The sequence below is a fragment of the Tachypleus tridentatus genome, chromosome 13 (assembly GCF_004210375.1).
Source record: "Tachypleus tridentatus isolate NWPU-2018 chromosome 13, ASM421037v1, whole genome shotgun sequence".
NCBI classification, from domain to species: domain Eukaryota; kingdom Metazoa; phylum Arthropoda; class Merostomata; order Xiphosura; family Limulidae; genus Tachypleus; species Tachypleus tridentatus.
This window is the reverse complement of record NC_134837.1, coordinates 12,661,762-12,688,624: the sequence shown is the minus strand read 5'-3', so window position 1 is coordinate 12,688,624 and position 26,863 is coordinate 12,661,762. Positions and strand designations below refer to the sequence as shown.

The 26,863-nt window shown below is 33.8% G+C and overlaps 1 protein-coding gene across 1 annotated transcript in view; it reads left to right on the top strand.

The window, feature by feature from the left end:
- The first annotated feature begins 12,103 nt into the window (after positions 1-12,103).
- Positions 12,104-26,863, top strand: part of LOC143240634 (fibrillin-1-like) — a 209,582-nt gene continuing 194,822 nt past the window's right edge. Inside the window, 1 exon segment of the mRNA XM_076483387.1 lies at positions 12,104-12,587. Within this exon segment, the coding sequence (XP_076339502.1) occupies positions 12,457-12,587 (131 nt within the window). The 5' untranslated portion in view covers positions 12,104-12,456.

The window sequence follows — 26,863 nt, the reverse complement described above, 5'->3', positions numbered from 1 at the left end:
TCTTCTTGCCTCCATAATTTCTGGCCCAGCATGGCCAAGCGGATAAGGCACTCGACTCGTAATCCGAGGGTCGAGGACTCGAATCCCCGTCGCACCAAACATACTCGCTCTTTTAGCCGTGGGGGCGTTATAACGTGACGGTCAATCCCACTATTTGTTGGTAAAAATGTAGCCCAAGAGTTGGCGGTGGGTGGTGATGACTAGCTGCCTTCCCTCTTGTCTTATTCTGCTAAATTAGGGACGGCTAGCGCAGATAGCCCTCGAGTAGCTTTGTGCGAAATTCAAAACAAACAATCTACTTACCTGCTTGGCCAGAGCACAGCTCAGTGTAACTTATGCATTTTTTTTTAAATTGAAATTCTCATTTGATAGTCTGGTATGGCCAGGTGGTTGAAGTAATTTGAGAGTTGCGGATTGGAATCCCTGTCACACCAAACATGCTCGCCCTCTCAGCCGTAGCGTCGTTATAATGTGACGATGAATACCACTATTCACTGGTTTGCGCGAAATACAAAACAAACCTCATTTGCTATCATATAATCTAAACTCAGTTTATTTACAACACGGTACTGCCAGTCTAATTCATAGTTTGATTTGATTTTGTATTTAACTCCATAATCAAGTAGCATATGGTTTAACTTTTATTATTTTGCTTCATTGTGGCTTCACCTTTGTGTTTGTGTGTGTGATTTTCTTATAGCAAAACAACATCGGGCTATCTGCTGTGCCCACCGAGGGGAATCGAACATCTGATTTTAGCGTTGTAAATCCCAAAACTTACCGCTGTCCCTTCAACAATGAACGGGACTTCACCCACTGCTTCAGTTGTGTGTTTTTTCTTTAGTTCACTATTCAACCTTTTATGTGTTTTTTTCGTTAGTACACTACTCCGCATGTAATTTTTTTATTACATTTCTTTCAGTGTATTTTATAGCGTCTTTATTCGAATATTCCATCTATGTTATCTTCTGCCATAGTCACTTAACACTAACTGCTACTTTTATAGAGAAACAGCTTTCCTGGTTTGTTTTTAAATATCCACATTAAAAAACAAAACAAACACGTTTTTTTTTAATATTTAATTAGTTATCTAAATCTTGACACCAGTGAAATTGCGGAAATCTAAAAGAAATACCCTTTCTTCACACTGGCACAAAATTTTAAATTACCATGTGGTAGTAATACTATCCTGTTCATCACGAATCAAACACTTCCAGTAATTATGAAGATAAATAAATAATATAACAATATATTATTGAACGCTGGTGTTAATGTGCTGTCATAACTCCAGTATCATCGGTAGGTTAGAACAGGCACGAATAACATTACAGATAAGCACTAAAATTCACAACATAGATGTTTTTAGACCACCTGTTGGCAGAATAACTTACAAGTCATGTTATATTAACGACAGGAAAGTTATTGAAGCTTTGGAAGATAAACTACTCTGAAAGGATTTGAATTTTCTACAGTCATGACCCGGGATTGTTCATGTGCACTGCGGTTAAATCATTCTCACAACATTCAAGAAGCACTTCTTATGACGTGCTTTATTATGACATAACAGTCACAGATTATAGAGAAAGATCGTTATTACAAACAGAGGTCCATGTCGCCACTTTAAGTCATGCGCTAACTGACGCTTGTGTATCTTGACATTAGTTTTGCAACATAGTTTTATTTCAAAAGCCTTTTTAGTATGTCTGTCAGGTCAAAAGCACACCATTCTTCTCTGTAGCTTTTTGTAATCCGTCTAATATACGAGGATAACAGTTTTCTAACGAAAGTTTCAAGTTCAATTACGCAAAAATCCATAAGCGCTGCATCTAGCAACTTAATCAGTATGTCTTGATATAGAATATGTATTAATGCTATTCCATGAGTGAATGTACATTTCATCAAAGCGACATATTCCTTTACATTTGAATGTCACTAGGTACAAGAGATAACCTCTTTTTGAAGAAAATTAAATTTTTGATCTGAAAGGGCTATTACATACCCTTTAAAACAATTAACTTTAAGTAGCATCATAAGATACAAAAATGTCAAACATTACCAAAACGTTGTTTTAATACATGACATTCCATTGACGCGACTTTATTCTGGCTGTGATTTTCATGTGACTTGTTGAGTTGCTCATTCAAAATAATTTTAATATAACACACCAAATTTTGTGAGTAAGTTCAACCTTGTATCATTGTAACAAGAACATTTCTAAACCGTCTAGAGATACTTATAACAACCATAACATAAGAAAATGTTAAAATTACATTATTGTATGACATGGATCAGATCAACATTCATAAGAAGCTGTTCTCGCTCAAACATCAGGAGATTCTTAGAAGAACCACTAATTGTATGCTACCTTGGATTAGATCCATGTTCATAGGAAGCTGTTCTTACTCAGACATCAAGAGAGTTTGAGAAGAACCAGTGAACCAGTGAAGAACCATGGATCAGATCCACGTCCATAGGGAGGTATTCTCGCTCAAACATTAGGAGATTCTGAGAAGTACCAGCTGACTGTTGCTTAGTTTCACTGTATGTCACACGGTAGTTACTATGACACGTTTGGTCAGGGCTAACAAATATGTGCAGATAGTGTGTACCATCCATTCACTCAAAACCACTAGCTTGAGGGTGAAGTGCGTGTTTTCACAACACCTAACACATGACACGGCTGGATAAGCAGCTAACTGTTAAAGTTAGGTTATTGAACAACACCTAACACATGACACGGCTGGAGAAGCAGCTAACTGTTAAAGTTAGGTTATTTAACAACACCTAACACATGACACGGCTGGATAAGCAGCTAACTGTTAAAGTTAGGTTATTGACCCATGTGTATTTATCCAGACATTCTAAAGTGTTATATCTATTAACACATCCACAATGGACTATGTCATCCTTTTAGCTTCATTTTCTTAAATGAAATAATCAATAATTATCAGAACAGTTGCCTATCTCATTTTCAGGCGAAGGACCAGCCATATTTCGAATTATTATTTTGAGAAGAGAAACCAAAACTTTCTGATAGAGTTTTACATGCTGCAATTTGTTTTCCCTCTTGACAGTGTATGTGGTACAATGTGTTGATCATCTTCAAAATATGGATAAGAATACAGCCAGAAGAACCACTTTGTGTTTTCAACAAAATATGACACTCTGGAGTGTTCCTTCCTTGAAGCTCCACGAATCACTAGTGACATCATGAGTTGTCTACTGTGTCTTACTTACACACAACAATAGTACAATCCATGTTCTACTCTTCTAACGGACTGTGCAAGTGTCATATATCATTAGTATAATACTTGCAACTTTGTCGTAGGCTGACACTATATTTCTGAACAGCAAATGGTACCAAAACTCTGTCTAAGTTTCCAATTGCTCTGCTTAAAGTCATTGACTCGGCATCCATGACGCAAAACCAAAATAAACTGTCATGGTTTGTAATTACTACTGTTGCAACTTATTTCGTGGCTTTATGACGTTTAGGATTTAAGATTTGATGAACAGACATGATCTGATGTGTTGCAAAACTAATTTGATGTTTCCATATTGCTGACCAGAGTTGCATCGCTATCCAATATGTAATCATAATCTTTATGGTTCTGAAGTTCAATAGTTTTTAGTGATGAATTGTCTGCACAAATAGTGATGGTAACGTTTGACAGTTACTATACATTCAAGTAGTTTTTCTTTGTCATACAGTATCTTTGCTCAGGAGCAATTGATATACAATATGCATACGTAGTTATTTATCTCATGTTGTCTTATACTTGTGACAAAACCACAATCAACACACATTCCACTATCACTGAAAACATGAAAATAAAATATTGAGAAGAATAAGCCAACACTAGTGATTGAAATAAGCTGAGTTTGAAAAATGAAACGTACTTTTTACAATTTTGTATACATGCAAAACATTATCATTTTTTGTCATTTTGGTCATCAGTGTATCTAAGTTAGAAAACCGGATACAAACCATATCAATACAACATAAAACCAACAAAGCTACAAAATTCTCGTTTATTAGAAAGCAACAACCAGTTCTTGACCATTATAATTTTCTAAGGACCGTGTACATTCCATTTCTATCAACGACTTGACCAAGAAACTAAACATTCATGCACATGAGCACGTACTTTCCATATATCAAGCCTGCATCATTATTGCACTGGAAAAACCTTTGTCGAGTTCTCATCTGTGGCTTGAAAAATGTGATCAAACACAACTACGTCATTTAAATAAATTATGCATCTCTTAAATTGTACTCTTCTAAATGGAAACCTCATCAATGTGGTAGGAGTATTACACAAACCAAACGACGTACAGTATTTCTTGAATGCTGAAAGCAGTCTTAGATCTACTTTCGTCATTGCTTAAGAAGATTTATCAGTACCCAGAAGCCGTATCTAGTGTGTTAAACCGATGGGCATATTTCATTGGAACTATACACACATATATTCTGTGGTAAAGGAAAGGCACTGGTCAAATTATTGCATTCATTCGTCTGAAGGCTACACAAAACCTTTACATCCCTTCCTTTCTAATAATGACCAACCATTCATTGTTAACACTTGCAAGTTCCCTGTGTTCCAAGGAAACCTTGATGGTGATTGTTTGTTGTACGCATGTCACCTGTATTTGTTTGATAGCATGTGAATACTGTCTGTCTCAACCAGGAATTTCGTTCCACAAATACAACAGCAAATTCTTTGAACAGTTCATTGAATTCAACATTTCAACCTTCTCAGGTCATCTTCAAAAAGTTAACCTGCAAATGACCTAAGAAAGTCGAAACGTTGTTCTCTGCTTTATTTGGACAAAAGTATCAATTCCCATACAAGCCGTCCTGAGATACATTTGTACTTCAAGGAGGTTTCTTGTCATCACAAGTGTACCAAGTTCTTGGACGTGTTTCTAGTTCAAATTGTTTGCACAGTACTAAACCAGAAACTTCAGATGCTCTGAAAGTTGTGTGCCATTTCAGACATGATACAGTAACAGTGACTTTAGTTAGTTTGTGTTGCTCCATTACCGTATCAACGACCATTCCAACTGCAATGTGAATAACTAGATGTCTTATTGACGAGTACTTATACATTATGTAACCCAAACAGGTCACTTTTTGAGTAATCCACTGTTATGGAGCCAAATATACTCAAGAATAGATGTTTCTCCTGGGACTTTAGTTTGCACACGTAAAACTGGCTGACAACATTCCACCTTTGTTCTTTCTTAAAATACCAATGCCTGATTCCAGACTAGCTATATTTATATGGCTTGTGAAAATGCTACAATGAAACTGGGAACACACCTCTCTAATCTTGCTTGTTGTCATTTGCAAGAATGAGGTTGATGTTAACTGGACAAAGTGGTAATTTTCCAGGGAGTGCCTGATACATGGCAAGATCAAGCTAGATTCTGTTTACTCCAATATTTATTAATAATCAACCTCAAGCCCATTATTATTATCAACATATATCATGTGATGCTCAATCAATGGTTCATTGAACTAAAATACTATAATATCAGGTGCAATCTGAATGATATACCTGCCCAAACTGCTGCACAGATCCAACCCAGACCTTATTGGTTTAAAATAGCTCAGCAGTAGCTTGTCATCAATTTTCCTACATCTGTTGTGGCATCATTCTGAATGATACTCATATGTGATGGTTCTGCTTGTGACAGAATATCGACAATCATGAAACTATCATATAAGCCGTGGTTGAAGCAGAAACTCCTTCTCTTGTACTCAAAGCACCTTTGGTTACAATTGTCGACACAGTGACAACTAAGCCTGGAAATTCTTCGTGCTTCATAGGGAACCATGGTGCCTGTGCTTTGTCGTATTTACTGCACTGAAACTAGTAGAGCTGGTGATAGAACTTTTTCTGAACTTTGGAGTCTCCACAAAATCTGGAGACTATCTCAGAGCTGGCCCTGCAGCAGCAATTGCCACTGCTTCTGGATTTTGCCTTTTGTCCACAGTGTTACCACTTTAATCCTTCTTGTAATTGAAACTGGCTATGTTAGAAAAGAAATTTCCCTCAGACTGAAGTTCTTCCAAATGGACTCTCTCGGAAGCCCTTCTATAAACTTGTCTAGAATATTTCTTTGTGATAGGCATGAGACGTGCCTAAGAATGTTTGACTATATATCAATAAATTACTCACTCACATAAGTGGTCAAGCTTTCATGGATCCCTCACATTAGAGCTTTGAACTTGGATTTATAAATTGTTTCATTATTCATAGTCTCGAATCTGTAGTAAAACTCCTGACAACTGTGTACCACATATTGAGTTTTTCTTCATTTAGATACTCTAATATGCCAAGCCTGGGACATATATACTCAGCAAAAGATGTTGCACCACTGTCTCTATGAATTCACTGATTCAAAAGACCAATTTGTATGAAATGCTCAAGAAAGTAGTCTATTCACTCTTTTGATCTCCCATTAAATATAGTGGTGGGTTTAAATGTTGGTACTGATGGGAATTTGCTATCAGCTTCTCTGTCACTATACAACTAAGAGGCTTGCACGTTTATGAAAGCTATTGTCTACTCCTAAAAGCCTGGGGATACACATCTTCTGAAGACTGTAACATTCTTGGGATCAATCTATATTAGAACATCTCAGCATATGACATCATTTTAATTATTTTCTTTACCAGTCTGAAAGGCCTCTGACTAATTTCTAACGTCCTAGATTGTGGTGATATGTCACATACAGTGCAAACGGCACTCCAGTGAAACGTGTTAGACTTAATCCAGTATGTACATCTCTTAGCTCCCAACTGACATATTTGGAACTACGGGTGCATTATAAAAGAGACTGCAAAATTCCACTATTTGACCAAACAAAAGTAGTCCAAGAGTTGGCTGTGGGTGTTAATGTCTGGATGCCTTCTCTTTAGTCTATCAGTTCAAAATTAAGGATGACTTGTACAGATAGCTTTTGAGTAGTTTTGTGCAAATGTCCGAAAACAGCTTTACATTCGATAACAATAAGTAAAATATGCACCATACGACATTAGTGAGAAGTTATCTATTAACGACATTTACTGAGTAGAGACTTAACAGATTGATGAATGTAAGATTTCAAAATATTTTTCCAACAACATGCAACCATTAAAATAACTCGTTCATGGCAGTTTGGTTTGACATGTATTCTTGCACACTTGTGATCAATATGTTGAACAGTTTCCACAGAAAACCAATATAGTTTGTTATTTTTATCATGATGATATTGAATTTATTTTCAATATGTTAAGTAAAACATAGCCAGTTTTTTAATTATGTTAAACTAGCAGATGCTCATTGAGACAATTCAGTGGCAATTTTCCTAAAAATAGTTGTAAATAAACACAAAATATATAGTCAACCCAATTTCTTTGATCAGAGCATATATGCAGTATGATTGTTTATTGGGCTGGTTACAAACTGATTTTGGTGTTCCATGTGTTATTTATATAAGGGAAAAAAAACATTACATTTCTGTTTTTGTTTGTAAACGTTTTTAAGCAAAAGAGACTGACTGCAATGCATTACTGGCAAATGTATGGACAAATCTAACTCAACAGAGCTATGAGATTCTCTAAATAGCCGTAGGAACTTTTTCCGCTAATGGCCACCGTTCCTTGTCGTTTATCGAGCGCAAGAAGAAAGAAAAAGGGCCTCATTAGCAGTTGTTAACTAGGCGGCTTATCCTTTAGTTCAATTGATAGCGTATAAATTTCGGGTTTTATCGTTACAACACAATCATTTGTAGAGACACCTGAAATGGAACAGTTCAGAATAGAGTAAAAAATACAAATGATTAAATGAATTCTTTAGACGTAATACATCACAGACTTTACATAGATTTTTCTTTAAACAGTAAATAATATAAGGAATTGATGCAATAATTATTTTTTTTTCATATATTTTAAATAATATTAAATAAATATGACCTTTGGTGGGACAGCCGTATGTTTATGGACTTACGACTCTTAAAACTGGGGTTTGATTCCACCTGATAGATGTAGCAGATAGTCCAATTGGCTTGCTCCAGAAACAACACTAAATAATCGTGTTACTGTGGATGAGGGCTGGTACAAAAGATTAACCGACCATGTACTTGAGACGTCACAAACTGATTGAACTTATTTAGGTAGCGAAAAACTTGCTTTTCACTTTTCAAATACACGAACTTTCGTTAAGTTTATTTTTGTACTTAAAACTGAAAAAAAGAAAAAGTAAGAAGACAGAGTTAACATTTATTTAACCTGATGTCTTGCGTGGGTGTTGTAATGCAAACACAATGAAATAGTTTTATAGTTGTTTTAAAGATAATTGGCTTTTATTTTATGTACTTCGCCACAATTATGTTTCCTTTTCACAGCGCCCATTATTTTCAAGTTTATAGCGTAATTAGTATTGTCTGCTCTATCGTTAATAATGATTCTGAACTAGGAACTACATAATATTACATTATCGCATACCAGTTGTGCACTCTTGAAAAACTTACGCTACACAACTCGTGACTTGTGGAAAACGTCTAGTGTGTGTGAATGAGTACATTAAAAGTTCACAGCTATTGTTAGTTAACAGAACACACAACTGTTAGTTGATGGATAGTTTTTGTGTTCATTTTATGCAGTCTACGTACACGGAATAAAATACGATTTCACAACGTATTAACACAGTTAAATAAATACAATTCTGAAATCTACACCTTATTTGTGTTATAATATCACTACTTCAGTTAATTGTGTTATAATTCTGAATTTCACAGAAGTATTTGCTTGTAAAATAACATTGTTTATTTCAGTTACAACACAATCTTTTTTTACAGTGAAACAGGGGATGGAATTTACATATACAACAAATAGTTACATATGTCGTGCAACATTTGTTACAGTAGTACAATTTCTAGCTTGTTGCATGTACTTACATTTACTAAGCTTTATGTATTACATAAATAAACTAAGTAATATGACATATTTTATTATTAATTGGAACTATTGTTGTAGAAATGTAGCAGTATTTCAGTCAAACATTACTTTAACTTATTTATATATATATTTAAGATAAAGTGTTTATTTCTAAAACTAATTTTGTTAACAACAGTGCATTAATGGAAAGTTTGTTATTTTCGAAATTAAGTATTTTTAAGGCATTTCTTTGTTAAGCACAAGGATGACCACTTTACACAGAACTAGACTCATAACACCCAGTCACTTACACTTTATAACGTTCGTTCTTTATATCACATCATTTCGAAGTTGGTGCTCCACGTGATACCATTTTATTTTTTAGGTCAGAGGTTAATAATTATGTATTATTTACCATGCTCATGTAACTGTTATTATTAACCAGATGAAATGTAGTCTTTTAGGCTCGAATTGCTATAGACTTTTCAAATTAAATACATTCGTCAATTAGTTGTTGTCCTTTTCACATCTCAGTTGTTAAGCGGTTAACGTCACGATGGGATAAACGGCCTTATAAAACATGTACACATTTATACTGAATAATAATATTTTTATTATGTTTCATAGAGGGCTCTTTGTCATCTAGAATAATTTTATTGTTGTTATTTTGTTCCCAAACGTAAAGTTACACAACGAGCTTGCTGTGCTTGGCCACCATAGGTATCGAAGCCCGATTTTTAGTAGTATAAGCCATCAGACTTACAGCTGATCCACTGAGAGGGGAAGACTTCCAGGTTGCTAATAATATATATACAGTTTTACCTCATTCCATAATAAAGTTCAATGGTTTACAAAACCCAAGTTAATAAAGTTCAATGGTTTACAACACCCAAGTTAATAAATTTCAATGGTTTACAAAACTCAAGTCAATAAAGCTCAATTGTTTACAAAACCCAAGTTAATAAAGTTTAATGGTTTACAAAACCCAAGTTAATAAAGTTCAATGGTTTACAAAACTCAAGTCAATGAAGCTCAATGGTTTACAAAACCCAAGTTAATAAAGTTCAATGGTTTACAAAACCCAAGTTAATAAACTTCATTGGTTTACAAAACCCAAGTTAATAAAGTTCAATGGTTTACAAAACCCAAGTTCGGTTTTGAAGTAACTCGTTCGATTTTATTGTTTCACTGACGCTACATTATATTTGTAATATGATTTTACACTAAGAGTAATATATTTTCAACCACTTTATATTTACTATTAATTGTACGTCATAAATATTTTATACGTTTGTACACAAATTAAGTGTAATAACAAACAAACATTAAACAATCTCAAATTACTTATCTATAGACAGTAAGAATGGATTAAAAATATCTTTTAAACATGTACACAATCCCTATTTTACATTCCACACAGTGTCTGAGAGGTGTCATTGTTTGTCCTGATCTATATACAGTTTAAGATGGCTCATTTGTCTATAAGCACATACATTTATTATTTGTGGCGGCACAACACTCGGTCAGCGGAACCCGTCGATCAGATCAATCAGTGGACCAATGTTGCTGACCTGTTTATCATATGTATATGTAACGTTTTGTACGGGTGAGCCTGTTAACTAAGATCTCAATTAATTCAAAAGGCTGCGTGCTTGTCATATCTGTCTATTCGTATGTAAGAGTATTCTGTGAAAAGAATGTTCACTGTCGTTTCCACTTATCACTAAAACAACCAGTTAATCTGTTGTTCATTTGCTGTTTCTCCTGGTTTTTTAAATTTCTATTATTCACATATCTGTTTTTCAAGCACTGCTTTCTACCTTTTATTATGATACACATAATCAAACTTGCACATAACATCTTCCAAAATATCACAAGCTTCCTGTTACGAGATATACACATTATAAATATAGTGTTCTTCAAGATATTACAAGCTTCCTGTTACGTGATTTACATATAATAAATATAGTGTTCTTCAAGATATCACAAGCTTCCTGTTACGTGATATATACGTTATAAATATAGTGTTCTTCAAGATATCACAAGGTCCCTGTTACGTGATGTACATATTATAAATATAGTGTTCTTCAAGATATCACAAGCTTCCTGTTACGTGATTTACACATTAGAAATATAGTGTTCTTCAAGATATCACAAGGTCCCTGTTACGTGATGTACATATTATAAATATAGTGTTCTTCAAGATATCACAAGGTCCCTGTTACGTGATGTACATATTATAAATATAGTGTTCTTCAAGATATCACAAGCTTCCTGTTACGTGATTTACACATTAAAAATATAGTGTTTTTCAAGATATCACAAGGTCCCTGTTACGTGATGTACATATTATAAATATAGTGTTCTTCAAGATATCACAAGGTCCCTGTTACGTGATTTACACATTAGAAATATAATGTTCTTCAAGATATCAGAAGCTTCCTGTTACGTGATTTACAGATTACAAATATAGTGTTCTTCTTGTTAAACTAAGAGTGCAAAGTGACCCTACAATGTTGTTGTTTTCAAACTTTTACAGTGACTACTCTAAACTATACATCAAGTATTCAACCTGAAGACTAATTCCCGACATTGTCTTTATATATGATTAACTATCGAACTTTGACCATTTTTTCAAAATCCCAAAGTGGTTGGCCATCAGTGTTACAGTCATCTCTGAGCTATTGACCTCCACTGTGACTTTAACCCCTGTAATATATTACGTTGAACAACTGGTTCTTCGACGATACACAACTTTTGTTTTTAGCCATATTCATATTTTGAGTTGTGATGTTGACGAACGGACAGACAGATAAGAATAAAAGCAAAACACCATGACTCTCGGGTGGAAGTGGTGACATAGTGATACTATTTTGTTTAGAAATGTGGCATTTGAGACTTCATGCGTCGCCTTAAAACAGCATAGCTGCTACTAAAAATTACCTTCTGTCCCTACTAGCGGTATTATTTGATATCATTTTAGTATCTATGGTTGAAAATATTTACGAATTCTGTTTCTGACGTTATCTATTTAGTGCATCTCTAACTTACGTTATTTTCTCGAAGTTTTATAAGGAAGAGAAAAATACTTCTTTCAGAAAGGCGTTATTGACGGGAAATGCTCAATTCTTTATCTGGTTTTTGACAGCCAATCCAGAGTTGTTACAAAAATATCTAGACACTCACCCCCGATAGAGGGCACCTTTGAGGAGGAGTATCTTACTATTGTGGGAAAAGCCTGCAGACCACACATGTTCGAAGCTCCGTCCATTTAAGTGTGCTCGTTGACTCTGTTGTTAAGTGGTTATCCCTAACATATGAGAAATGATGGTTGGATATATTATGTAAACTTTAAGTGTCAGTCCTCCAATTGTGTATTGAGCGTTTGATATTTTATAGCTAGCATTGTCTGAAAGGGCTCATTAGTGTTAGTCTGAGATTGTGGAGAACACACAGAATACCACAAGCGAGTAAACTGTGGATAGTTAACAAAAGGGTTAGTCGCAACCCATTCCTCTTTTATTTCCGCGATGATTATCTCCACCGTCTTTCTTTGCCTTTGCCTCTGTATTCCAAACGTTGAACTCACCGCTGGTTCGAGGATCCGAAACGGCCGTCAAAGGTCATCCAATAATAGCCAAAGACCTGCCAACTTAGGAGGGTGATTATATTTCATTTATTGTGTTTTTTTTTTTTAAGGTGTACTTAATATTCAATAATAAGGGCAAAGTGAAACGTAATTAAGTTTTTTGTTCATATGTTGTTGTTACGTTGTAAGAATAAAACTATAGAATGAGTTAGCTACATTATCGCAGGGATCGAATCCCGAATTTTAGCGTTATATCACTCGAAATTTGGAGATGAGCTACTACGAATATCTTTAACCTATAATTGTTCTAAATTACAAAAAATAAGACATACCATGTTGAGATCAAAATGGTTTAATAACTGATTTATAATTATTATTAACACGTTTTTGTCAAAGTATGTAAATCGCTGGTTTCATCTACTTTTTCCATATACGTAATTTCGTTTTCAACGGTTTCCTTCGTTTTAGCGCCCGGAAATAGAGTTTTTGCTGTAATAAAGAATAAATTGCAACGTATTTATCTGAATGTCGACATCTTTCACGGTGAAATTCACTGTTAACATATACGTTCCTGACCGAGCGTAATCAAACTGATAGATACGAACTGATATCTTCATGTAGCTCGTTTGTATAGTAGCACGTGCCTGTGCTCTTTGATAGAACGTGATACTCCAGCAATCTTGCAATGCTTTGTCTTTACCGCAAAACCAGTCCTTTGTTAGGTACTTTAGCTTCAAACGGGATACGTGTAATAAAGCAGCTTGTGAAGTGAACTACCACCCCCAACCCCTAAAAAACAGACAAAAGGAAACAACTAAAGCCATAAAATATTAAAAGTGTATTATACAAAAAATTACTGCATTGATAAAGGAATTGGTGAAATACTAAAATATCCATAATATCAACAACAACAAAATAGAAACTATTTCATTAAACTAAATTAAATGCGCAGGGCGTTCAAAATATCAAACTATATATATATATAAAACTTTAATACCTTTAAGTAATCAGAAAGCATAGAGAAATAAGTTATCAGTTGCAGACGAAAAGCAAAAGTCTTGAAAGGATAGTCAGACAAAGAAAGGCCAAAATAAGTATTATAGCTTCGAATATATATATATATTTATATACGCACGTACAATAATCTTTAAATGTGCAATTACAGGATGGAAGAATGTGAAGAGATATAAATGTGTTTATTTACACAAATTAAAGGACTTGCACATTCCCACAAGCATCTCGATATATTCGGTTTTATTTTTCCTTAAGACAATTAAAAGTAGTTATTTTATATAAATCGCCCCTCAGTGGCTCAGTGGAAAGTCTGAAGGTTTAGAACCCTCCACCAAAAAGAAGACAAAAAGATTGTTTGTTTGTTTATTTGTTTCTGAATTTCGCGCAAAGCCACACGAGGGTTATCTGCGCTACCCGTTCCCAATTTATCAGTGTAAGACTAGATGGAAGTCAGCTTGTTATCATCACCCACCGCCAACTCTTGAGCCACTCTTTTACCAACGAATAGTGGGATTGACCATCAAATTATAACGCCCCCACGATTGAAATATTGAGCACGTTTGGTGCGACGGGGATTCGAATGCGCAACCCTCAGATTACGAGTGGAACGCCTTAACCCACCTGACCATGTCATAACAGAAAAGAAAGATTCGATACTTGTGGTGGGAAGAACACAGATAGCCCATCTTTGTTCTTAACAAAAAACAAATAACCATAAAACACGACGAAAATATTTTGAATTCATCATTACTTAAATCAGGTTTTAAAACAGACAGTTCACTAATAAAAATACGTTTATATTACGAAATGGCTTATTCATTTTTTAAAATTAATTTCTAAATAACCACTAATACATCAGTTTATTACTTAAAATTGATGCTTTGTCTAATATATGAAAATAATTGTGTTTTATTTATTTTCAAAATATACTGATTTTAGTCCTATTTTTTTTCATACCACGAGCCAGCAATATTTCAATGTATTTGAAACCAATGTAATTCATAGTTTGCAAAATATGTTTATAAAGGTCTTTACATTTCGGTACTTTTTTTAAATTTACATATCTTAATACGCTTACGTATAAAAAAATCATATAGCGGCAAAGATTAATCGGAAATAAAAGTTGTGTGTGACATTTTCCATGCTTGTTTACAACCATGGTAACAGGACAGATGTCACATGACTATAATGCTACAGATCGTATGAACGCTTAGAGGCCACTGTGGCATACTTTTAACAAACTGCTCCTGTGAAATCAAAACCTTACATTAAATTTCACAAATGGTTCGCTCTCTAAAAATAAAATCGGGTTGATTACACAGTGAGTGTGGGGTGAAGAAAACGAGAGTTTATCTCATCCGTAGTTCGCACGAAATGTAGGTCTACGTTTGAGATTAACACTTGCTTGAGACCTCTGGTAGCAAAGCTTACATGACCATGAGGACTTGTTGACGCAAAAGAGTGTTGTTAAAAACAAACATTCCTTTCTTACTGAACTAGGACACACTAGTTCCTGTGGTCATCAATCTTCTAACTATGACATCAAGTGGGTTGTCTTGGAAACTTTCACCCACTTATGCAAATAAATACAAGAGTTTCGAAATACGTTGATTTCAATTAGACTTTAAAGAGTCCTAAATAAACTAACCATTTCTTCTTATTCCGAATACTGAGATACATTTCGCCTCCGATCCGGGCGACAAGGTATTATGTCGTTGTATTTCATACGCGAATTTCGTAGTACCGAATAAAAAGAGATGAAGAACTGAATGGATATTTTCATGAGCAGCGTGTGATAAGTCTAAACGTCAACAACGTTATACATTCAATGATGTGAATAATTCATACCACCAGCACAAAATGTCGTATATTTCCAAGACTTCAAAAGGCTTATCGATGGTCAGTTTCAATCAAATTATCTCTTACTTTTTTTTGGCCTGGCATGGCCTAGCGCGTTAAGGCGTGCACTTCGTAATCTAAGGTTCGCGGGTTCGCGCTCGAGTCGCGCCAAAACATGCTCGCCCTACCAGCCGTGGGGGCGTATATGTGACGGTCAATCCCACTATTCGTTGGTAAAAGAGTAGCCCAAGTGTTGGCGGTGGGTGGTGATGACTAGCTGCCTTCCATCTAGTCTTACACTGCTAAATTAGGGACGGCTAGCACAGATCGCCCTCGAGTAGCTTTGTGCGAAATTCCAAAAAACAAACTTACTTTTTTGTTTTGCTGTTTGAAAATTGATTTTGGTTTGCTTTGTTTTGAATTTCGCGCAAAGCTATACGAGGGCTATCTGCGCTAGCCGTCCCTAATTTAGTTTTACACAAACAATAAAATGTTTCACATTGTTGAGTTAACAATACCATACACAAAATAACATTTGTGGTCGTGGTATTATGTCTACCAGTTAGGCCTATTCAAGTGTTTTTATTCTGCTAGCCTTGCTTTAATGTTTAATCACCTGAAACATAAAAATAAAATATTGACTCTCCATCTCCGAAAATTGACAATTGGGATCGAAGAATGAATTTTAGCCTTTTTTTTAAGGGTGTTATATACCTCTAACTCAGGAGTTATCAAACTGGGTGTTTACCACAAGAAGAGGTGTTGGGCCAGTAAAGAAGTTGAAGACATCTCTTTAAAGTTGTTTATCTTAATTTTTTTGTAACTACTAATATTTTTAAAGACAGTTACTTCGTTTTCTTAACTTCTTCTGTGACTGGTTATGCTACAGAAAAAGCATTCCTTGTTTTTTGTGTTTCATAAGTTTCGATATCAGGCTTAAGATTTAGGTGCAAACTAAACCTCTTCGTCCTTTCTGGTGCTCATGGATTGTTTCTTTAAATCTTTTTGTTGAACTTCGTTTCAGGACGACATTTATCGATTTAATCAGATAACTGGTATTTATCCTGTCTGGTTATAAATAATTATATATAAGGCTATGTTATTTGTATATTAGGTTATGTTACTTCTGTATTAGGTTACAATACCTGTATATCAGGTTATAGTACTTGTATATAAGGTTATGTTACTTGTATATAAGGTTATAATACTTGTATATTGGGTTATGTTACTTGTCTATTAGGTCATAGTACTTGTGTATTGGATTATGTTACTTGTATATTAGGTTATGTTACTTGTATATTAGGTTATGCTACTTGTATATAATGTTATAGTACTTGTATATTAGGTTCTAGTATTTGTATATAAGGTTATGTTACTTGTATATTAAGTTACGTGATTTGTATATAATGTTATGCTACTTGTATATTAGGTTATGTTACTTGTATATAAGGTTATAGTACTTGTATATAAGGTTATAATACTTGTATATTGGGTTATGTTACTTTCTATTAGGTCATAGTACTTGTATATTAGGTTATAGTACTTGTATATTAGGTTATGTTACTTGTATATAAGGTTATAATACTTGTGTATTGGATTATGTTACTTGTATATTAGGTTATGTTACTTGTATATAAGGTTATAGTACTTGTATATTAGGTTATAGTACTTGTATATTGGGTTATGTTACTTGTATATAAGGTTATAATACTTGTGTATTGGATTATGTTACTTGTATATTAGCTTATGACACTTGTGTATAAGGCTATAGTACTTGTATGTTAGGTTATGTTACTTGTATATAAGGTTATAGTACTTGTATATTAGGTTATGCCACTTGTGTATAAGGCTATAGTACTTGTATATTAGGTTATGTTACTTGTATATAAAGTCATATATACGGTTATGTTAATTGTATGTTGCTCTTACGACAGTCAATATTCCTGTGTTCTCACCCACATTTCTTGTTGTTCGTTTCATATTTATGCGCATAGCCATAACTAATTTTAAACTGATCGACTAGAAGAAAGAAAGTTTGTGAAAAACACGTATCCTCAACACTTTGTATATGTAGAGTTGTGGTACTTGTATGTGAGAGTTGACCATCACTCGTATATCAAACCTGACGGAGTAATGTCGATATTAAACGAATCACATTTTTCTTTCCTGGACGTGAGTTCAAAATACTTGTGTGTGCGTGTGTAGTAAGACAAACGTCCACGTCATGTGGATCATAATTCCATTACTGTTATAGCACATCAATGTCTCCAAAGTATACGGAGAAAGGTTTTTCAACAACGGAACGTGAACTATGAATCCTTGGATTAATAATGTGTGTACTACCATCACTTAGCCACTATATTATCATGCTAATGTTTTGGCCATGTAGTGTATCTTTATATTTTGTTTTGAGTGTCCTTCGTTTTACGGGAATATATACGCTGTTAATAAACGTATGTTAAAAATAACACAACTTGCATTCTGAATATAAGTCTAATGTTTGAAATGTAATAACACAAGATCAAATTAAAGACAAAGCAGTCATTGTAGAATAACAAAACAAAACATAATTGTGTTAGCCGATGCACATTTTCTGTGCAAAATTTCATAGTTGTCAGATATAAAAAACTCATTAGTATAATATTATTAATTTATTTATTTTGTGTGTGTAATTCATTGATGTCCAGATTATTGAATGTTGTGTTTGAAATCCATTGATTTTGAAACTATGGATATTTCTAGAAGGCCTAAGTAGTAGACCTGTAAATAGCTGCGATCAGACGAGCGGAAGAAATTAAAAATCACGAGAAAGAGAAGTTCGGTCAGAGAAAAGTTAGAAAAGTGAAGTTACTCGTCGTGGGAGTGAATGACCAAATGATTAATATGTTAAGAGTGAAATTAACAGCTTAAAAGACATAAGGAGAATAGTCTGTCTTGTAAAAGAATATTTTAAACTAATCGAAACCGCCTGTGCGAACTTTGATAAAAAGGCAAACAATTATTGAAAGTTCAGGATACAACTTCGGTGACTAATGCGACAGCGAAAGTAAATAATAGGCGGATGCTATTGCGATAAAAATAGTTCAGCTTGTCAAGTGAATTCTAAAGCAATAGAAATGGCTTAAGTGGACTTTTAACAAGAACAAAAAAACTGTATAATGTCTAAAATATAATTATGATCTCCATAAGATAAAAAAGTTCATACGTTTAACTTGTTTTGAATTATATATTATTTTAAAAACAAGTGGAGTGCGTACTGTTCATTTATTGTGGAATTGATCGCCAACAAGTTACAGACACCTACTGTAGAAGACTTCTCAGCCAAACACACCCATATATTTATAATACTAGATATATACTTGCTAAAAAAGTAAGTGTTGATACTAGTTTAAATATACATGACAATATTAGTAAATTAAGACAATTCTTAGCATTACCTAAGAATAAAACTTTCATGAAACATCATTTTAAAATCTATCTCAAGTATATACTTCTGAAGGTCCATAACGGAACTCTTAATAAAGATATGACTTCTTAACACAACACTGTAGTTGTCCTGTAATTTACCACAGATTAGAGTCTACAAGATATTTAACATAGATTAGAGTGTACTAGATGTTTTGTAATATATCTTAAACGAGAGAACCTACTAGATGCTATGTATTTTTACACTAATTAAAAAGTCTTCTAAATGTTCTGTAATTTAATATAAGGTCTGCTAGATGTTATTTAATTTAACAGAAATTATTAAGCCTACTTAATATTGTGTAATTTAACATATATTAAAATCTTCTAGACATTCTGTAATTTATCACGAAATGCCTGACAGATGTTCTGTAATTTATCAAAGATTAGAAATTATTTTAGATGATATGTGGTCTAACATAGATTATATTATTTGCCGGAGGTTCTGTGATTTAACATAAATTAGATTACCTGATATATGTTATATTACTTAACATAGAGTCTGTTTCAGATTTTTAATAATGTATGTATGTATATATATATCGTAATGTAAATGTATGGGTATGTTGGGCTAAGGATTCTTTTACAGTAGGTGTCTTGTGACCTGTTGGCTATGTATTCGACGATAAACGAACAGCCTGCACTCACTTGTTTTTAAAATTATATTTATATATACACACACACATTCAAAAAGTTAAATGTAAATACAAAAATTATTTACACTATGTAGATCATATTTATGCCTTAAACATCCAAATAATTATCTCCCTCTTTGTTAAAGTCGTCACAGACAGTTTCAGTTAGTTTAAAACACCCTTAGATGAGACAAATCATTCCCTTATTTCTTCCAAACTTTTGATTTCACTCTGACATATCAACTATAAGGCCTTTCACTCCTACGACGGATAACTTTACGTTTTCTAGTTTTTTCTGTCCACTCTTTTCTTTCTCGTAACATTACAATTACTCTCCTCTCTTTCGCTCGTCTTGTGGCAGATATCTATACTTCTGTCGCTTAGACCTTCTAGAATTCTCCACAGCTTCTACATCAATGGATTATAAACACAAGGTTCGATAGATGTTTTATTTAATACTGAGAATAAAAGTATGAAATAAACTACACTCGTGTTAATCAAAGGATATTTTAATAATCTGAATTTCCACCGAACATCGTGGTATTCATTAATTCTTCCTCAATATCGACTTATTTATGTAGTTTATTTTAAAAAAATGTTTATCAAAAAATTATTGCAAATATAATTTTAACATTTCATACTGCAAGTCGTGATCATCATTACAATGAAGGTAATGTAGAAAATGGTTACCTAATGTCTCAAATTTATCAAAAGTATCCCTGTAAGTTAAATGTAATGTCTATTATAGCAATACTCTGTATGGTGTGCACTGAAAATACACACTCACACGCATGCGCATCACGTGATTTCAACGGAAATAAACATATTTTATCAGACTTATCGTACAACAACTTATTAAATACTTATAAAAGTTTTTAAAAAAGGTGTAATGTCAGGTTCTAGAATAACATTATAAGTTTATTCACTGAAAGCAAGATAAAGTTTAGCCTTGACATGACTTAAGTAAAAATGTACCCAAGTAAGTCACATATATGAATATATGAGGCACTTCACAAAAGGTTTAATTCATATTAGGCGTAAGAAAAGTAGGCTTAATGGTTTTGTTTATTTGCAAGAATTATTTTGTGCTATTCTGTAAATGGTGCATGTTGCGAATCGCTGCTAGTACAAATGCAATTTTTTTTCGACATATGAGACGATATATGTGTCAGATCATTCTAATACGAATCACTAATGAAGGTATTATTTTTTTTTAGTCTATAGGTAAGCGCCACCACAATATAATTTCTTCTGCCATTTCAGCTAAGTTTGAAATATTATAATAATATATTTTTGGTTTCGATCCCAGTGATGAAAAAGCACAGACAGCCTGTTGTGTAGCTTTCCAATTAACAACATCAACAAAAAGTAAAGCCACTGAAAAGAGTAATCTGTTGAAAAAAGTATCCTTAATTTTACAACCACCTGAAGCATATTCTTTGATAGATTGTTTTAGTAGACTATTTATGATGGAACTACCTGTTGTAGAAACTTTCCACTCAATTAAGTGTTATATATGAAGCTTAAATTTATCAAGTGTGTAGTAACGAATAATAAATGTCTAAGAAGTGCTCTTATAAAATTTGTTATTCATTAATATTAAGATGTTGATTACCAGTTGTAGAGGGCATTGGCCTGGTTGATACAACGTATCAGTTGACCATCTGGAAACAATTGTGCACGAGAGTTTTTAAGTTTTGTGCAGCATCTTAAGATAAAACTAAAATATAAAAAAGTATTAAGTAGGCGGAATGATATAATCATCTTATCAATAGAAACTTTCTGGTCTTCGAACACTTCAGATATCTTCTTTATCTTCAAACCATTAAATTTGATGTGTCAGAAGGTGTGAAGCCACGCATGTACTAGCTATCCAAACTGGCCATCTGACAACAAATTGGCACGCAGTGCATGAAGCCATTATATTCTCTTTTTCGTCTTCAAGATACTTTGTGTGTGTGTGTGTGTGTGTAAAATCCAGACCAAAGTCTTTTTCTTGGAATGTATATTTCATGAATTGGGTACTTTCGTTTTGAGAGTTGTTTGTAAGACTGACAAAAGTTTATGTTACAAAACTATGAAAACTTTAATGAATAAAGTTGGGCTGAAAATGTGAATGAAATAACGGATTTAACTGGTGAACGCACAAACGTTAAACCAGTGATCCCAACAGTTGTTAAATATTATGTTTAAATTGGCATTATATGTTTTCCAGTTCCTGTTAACTCGGTAACCTTGGGGGGCAAGAGTAAGTTTACGGACTAACAACGTTAAAATTTAGGGTTCGATGATATCTAGTAGTAGATGGAGCTCCAATAGGCCGTTGTGAAGTTTTGCGCTAAATAATATTATGCTAAAACACCTTATGTGGCAGCCATGATACTTTCTAATTAATTGGACCGGCAGGGTCTAACGACTAGAGTGTTCAACTAACAATCTAAGGTTTGCGATACGAATTCCGTTCCCGAAAATGTTCTCTCTTTCAGCATTAAAAGTGTTATAATGTGAGGGTCAATCCAACTAAACGCTGGTAAAAAGTATCCCAAGAGTTTGCGATGGATTGTGTTGACTAAATGCCTTCCCTCTAGTCTATCATATGAAAATTACGGACTGCTAGTGCATATAACCCCCAGATCGCTTTGCGTGGAATTCAGAAACAAGCAAACGTTATTACTTTTTAGCAAGAGTTTAACATAAATCTAAGTATAAACATAACTTATCTATTACCACCAATACATTTTCTTTTTAGTGTATAGGTATTACATCAAATAATCCACCTGTTGGTTTGTTGTGCTATTAGTTTCTTTGTTCATCAGACAAAAACAGCTCTTTTAAAACCAATACCTCTCGTGATTCTACGTAACTAACTTTTTGCTTTCTGAGAGTGAACATTCAGCCTTCAAACTACATTGCTGCGGTGATCCTTCAAACAGCTCAAACTTAACTGATTTATACATTAATTGAACTTGGCGAAGAGAGACAAATTAAACAACTGAATAATTCATCTTCTCTGCATGACACTAAACACCAGTGTTTCTTTTGAGATTCTGTAAACTCTGAAGGATAATTTAGAATTATCCTGCTTTGATATAATAAACTATAACGTTATGTGAACGATATCATTATGCTCTATAGACTACAGAGAATATAGATACTTTTTCATCTTCAATAACCAAACTTCTCTACGTGAGTTTCATTAAGCCTCATTTCCTCATTACGTTATGGTAGAACAGGTAAATTAAATACCATTATGCACTACGTTTCACCAATACATTCATTTTGCACTTCGTAGCACCGCGAAACAAATTTATGCGTGAAATAAAGTTCAAAATCAGTCCTATAACAAATCCTTGAAATTTCTTGAACGTGTTTATTCATACGATTTTAGGTTGGCTTACGATGCTCTTGTATTGAGTTAAAAAACAAAAACAAAAACGATTACATATCGTAACTTGAACATGGATTTAAAAATATCTTTGGTATGAAAGTTTAATAAATGTAATAAGACTTTTTAAAGTGGCCGTAAATGTTAAGTGGAAATAAGAGGGAAAACAAAAGTGCGTGAAAATTACATTTTAAACAAATTATGTGTCCTGGTATTTTCAAGGCTTCACTTAAGATTACTGTTGGTAAAACTTTACATGATTCATATTTCACATCTAAGTGTTTAAAGTGGAAGAGAGAAGATATCGTGTTGACTTTTCTGTCGTTTTACATTTTGCACTGAAATGCACTTGTGGCATATGTATGCAAATATAAAAAACAACTTTTTAAGTGTTCACATTTTACTTCCTATGGATGAATCAAAACAGTTACTCACTTAATTTTGCAAAACGTTTATCAAAATTCCAGTAACTTCAAGATTCTTGTCTCTAGTGTTATTCATAATATAACAGAAACGTGATATCGTTTCAGTGGTCACCAAGGTGACACGAGCAATAAAACACTTTCCCGTCATTTGCTATGCAGACTTGCAAGCTAGCTGAGATCTTATGCCAAGGTTTGACTTTTTTATTAATTTGATTCACGTGGAAACACTTTCATTTCTCACACACCAAGAGAAACTAGGCCAAAGTCAATATTTATGTGTTAAGTTAGTCGACAGCTGTTGTGCGTATCCAGTATCACAGTTAGCAATATAGTTAATGGACTACACCCAGATCAGGAGAGACCATACAGGATAGTTGATAAGTTCAATAACATAAATATGTTTTAACATCATTAGGTAAGAAGTCATCAAGAAAAACACACACATTTAATTTAAACAGATATTCAGTAAGAATATACGTCCCTTTAGTGGGTCAGCGTTAAACTTACTACGTGCAAGGTCAAAATCCAGGATTCGATCCACCGTTGGAAACAAAATCCTTTGTTTTATTTTGTAGCTTTGTGTTGTTTAACAGAAGCTACAAATAAACACATACCTACCAAGACATTTCACAACGCACATTACAAAATATGTTAATTAACTTAAGTTTATAGCCGTAACGATTACTCAAATAATCTAATCCGGTTCGACTTCCAACAGAAATCACTTCTAAAATTATAATAACTACAGCTGTTTTTACTCACATATAGAGTTTCAATACGAAAATTTATCATGGGAAGCAAAAACTAACCTTTAAGTAGATAAGCATCCAATTATATTGAGTAATTAAGGCAAGTGTTACGTGTCATGCGACTTACGATAGCTGAATAGCTTTTTATCAATAAGGTACATAATACAACATAGATTTACCATAGTTCTTACATAGAAGAACAAATTCATGTAGATGTTTCTAGAAAAGGGTAAAACACGTTTATTATATTGTTTTTATTTCTTAGTTTGACAATTTGAATACTTTTGTGATGTTTTCTAATCTAAGATTCAAACTGGATGGCAGTTATTCAATTCTGTTTTATGAAAACGATTAATATATATTTCAAACTGCTGCAGTCCTACTTAATTTAAGCCATCCTTATCTCAGTAGTTAGCCTAAGGGCATGTAACGCTAAAACTCGAACATTGGTACCGAATGTGAGGTCCTTCGTTAGTACAGCGGCAAGTCTACGAACTTACAACGCTAAAATCAGGGGTTTGATTCTCCTCGGTAAATTCAAGAGATAGCTTGATATGGCTTTGCTATAAGAAAACACACGCCCATACTTAGTGTGAGGACAATAAACCAATGTGGAGATTTGCGCTTAGCAATAAAATTAAATTTTATCAATTCAGTACTTAAAGCTCTAAGACTTATGCTCAATTTATATAAATATTAGGCATAGTAAATATAATCTGTGTTAACTGATTGTTGGTAGAGTACTTATAAAAAAAAAGAAACCTCGTGAGAGTTTTAATATTTATGTTATAATAATACTTGGTTTTCGTTTGTGCGGAAAATGCGCATACAATTATTTCCAACGTATGGATACAAAAGGCGAATCTAGTTACCTAAAAAAATGACGAACTAGGGCATTTAGACACGGCTTATTTGTTATATAATAAAACAATAATTACAACAGATATGTTCCATGTACAAACACTATAAAAGCGTAAACATACAAAAGACCTATATATATTTAGGCTAAACAATTACCAGTTTAATTTACTTTATTATATGACAGCATATGAAACTATTGGTAATCGTTGGACTCGGCAGAGATCCCAATTATCTGGTCATAAATGACGTCATTAAAGAGGAAATGGTTTAGTTTACGTGCTGTCATGAACACAAATTGTTCTAAAACTGACCACGTGTATTCAAATCTGTCCTTCACTCCATTTTCTGAAGTGTATAGAACTAGGCCTACTATATTACTAACTGAAATGTTCTCTATTATGTGACCTGTATATATTTAGACCTATTATATTACCCATTTTATTTACACCATTATGTATATTATCTTCATTATATGTATTTCAGGTATGTTGGGAAGTTTTAAAAGTTTAACACCTCTTTAAAATTAATAGATGTCTAAACGTTCTACTTTTTAATTTTTTTAGGTGTCTAATTGCGTAGTGTCTAGTTGTTCGGTTACCACGATAGCCAGATGTAAATATATTTCAGTAAAATATAAAGTTAAATGTTTATCAAGATGTTTTTTTAAAAATAAAGGCCTAACGTTATATTATAAAATAACATTATAAGTTTATTTATTGATAGTTTTAAGTACAGCAAAAATTGGCTGTGATTACGCTAAATTACAAAACGTACGTAAGTTACAGTGTTAATTTATCTCTTTAGTAAAATCTTAACTGATATTAGGCCCAAGAAAAGTGGACTTAGATTTCTGTGTTTGCGACTAGAATTTTTTGTGTTATTCTGAAAGTACTGTTGCAACAAAGATACTGATTTAAACACAAATGTTTGTGGGTCTCTCATAGTAAATCTAAGTTATCTTTTTTTTTTTTTAGAATCTTCGCATTAGTTACTCAAGGACTGTTTACGTTAATCGTTCCTAATTTTGAACTGAAAGAACAGAGGGGAAGGAGGCTAGTCAACACTGTCCACTCGTGGTCAACTATCATTATCGGAATAAACAGCGGGATTTAAACGTCTCTGTTATGGCGAGATCATGGTCCTAAAGAGTGCGTTTATTTAGGAACTAAATGCAAACTATGAATCTTTAGATTCGAAATTCAGGCACAGTAATCATAAGGCCACATTCGTCCCATTTATAAATATGAGACGTTTGTGTTTTGACTATATAAGTAAAATAAACCTCCCTCACGTACCTGGCCCCTAGTGGCTAGTGTGCTAAACTGTGAATCTAAGTGCTTATGGCTTATGTTCATTGGCCCGACAAAGCCAGGTGGGTTAGGTTTCGACGTGTAATCTGAGGTTTGCAGGTTCGAATCCCCATCGCTCTAAACATGCTCGCCCTTTCAGCCGTGGGAGTGTTATAATGTGACGGTCAATCCCACTATTCGTTGGTGAAAGAGTAGCCCAGGAGTTGGCGGTTGGTGGTGGTGACTAGCTGCCTTCCCTCTAGTCTTAGACTAACAAATTAGGGCCGGCTAGCGCAGATAGCCCTCGAGTAACTTTGCGCGAAATTAAAAAACAAACAAACAAAGTATATTCCTTTGCCTCAGAAATGCTCTCCTCTTTTTGTGCTGTTGGTGTGGCAGTTCAATCCCATTATTCGAATACAATAGGTTAAACGTTGGAGTGAATACTGTTAACTAGCTGTCTCCCCTTTAGTCTGTTAGTTTAAAATTAGGAACGAATAATACAGATTTCCGGAGGAAAAACAGGTTTTTTATGGCCATACCCTTAGATGGCCTGTTGGCACTAATACTCGGTACCTCACCTAGTGTTTTATTCAAAAGGTAAAATAAAAAATAAAGGTGTTCTAGCCCATTGATATCCTTTCTTTATGTTCCTATCAATATCAGTTATTCTTAAAACAAGAAGC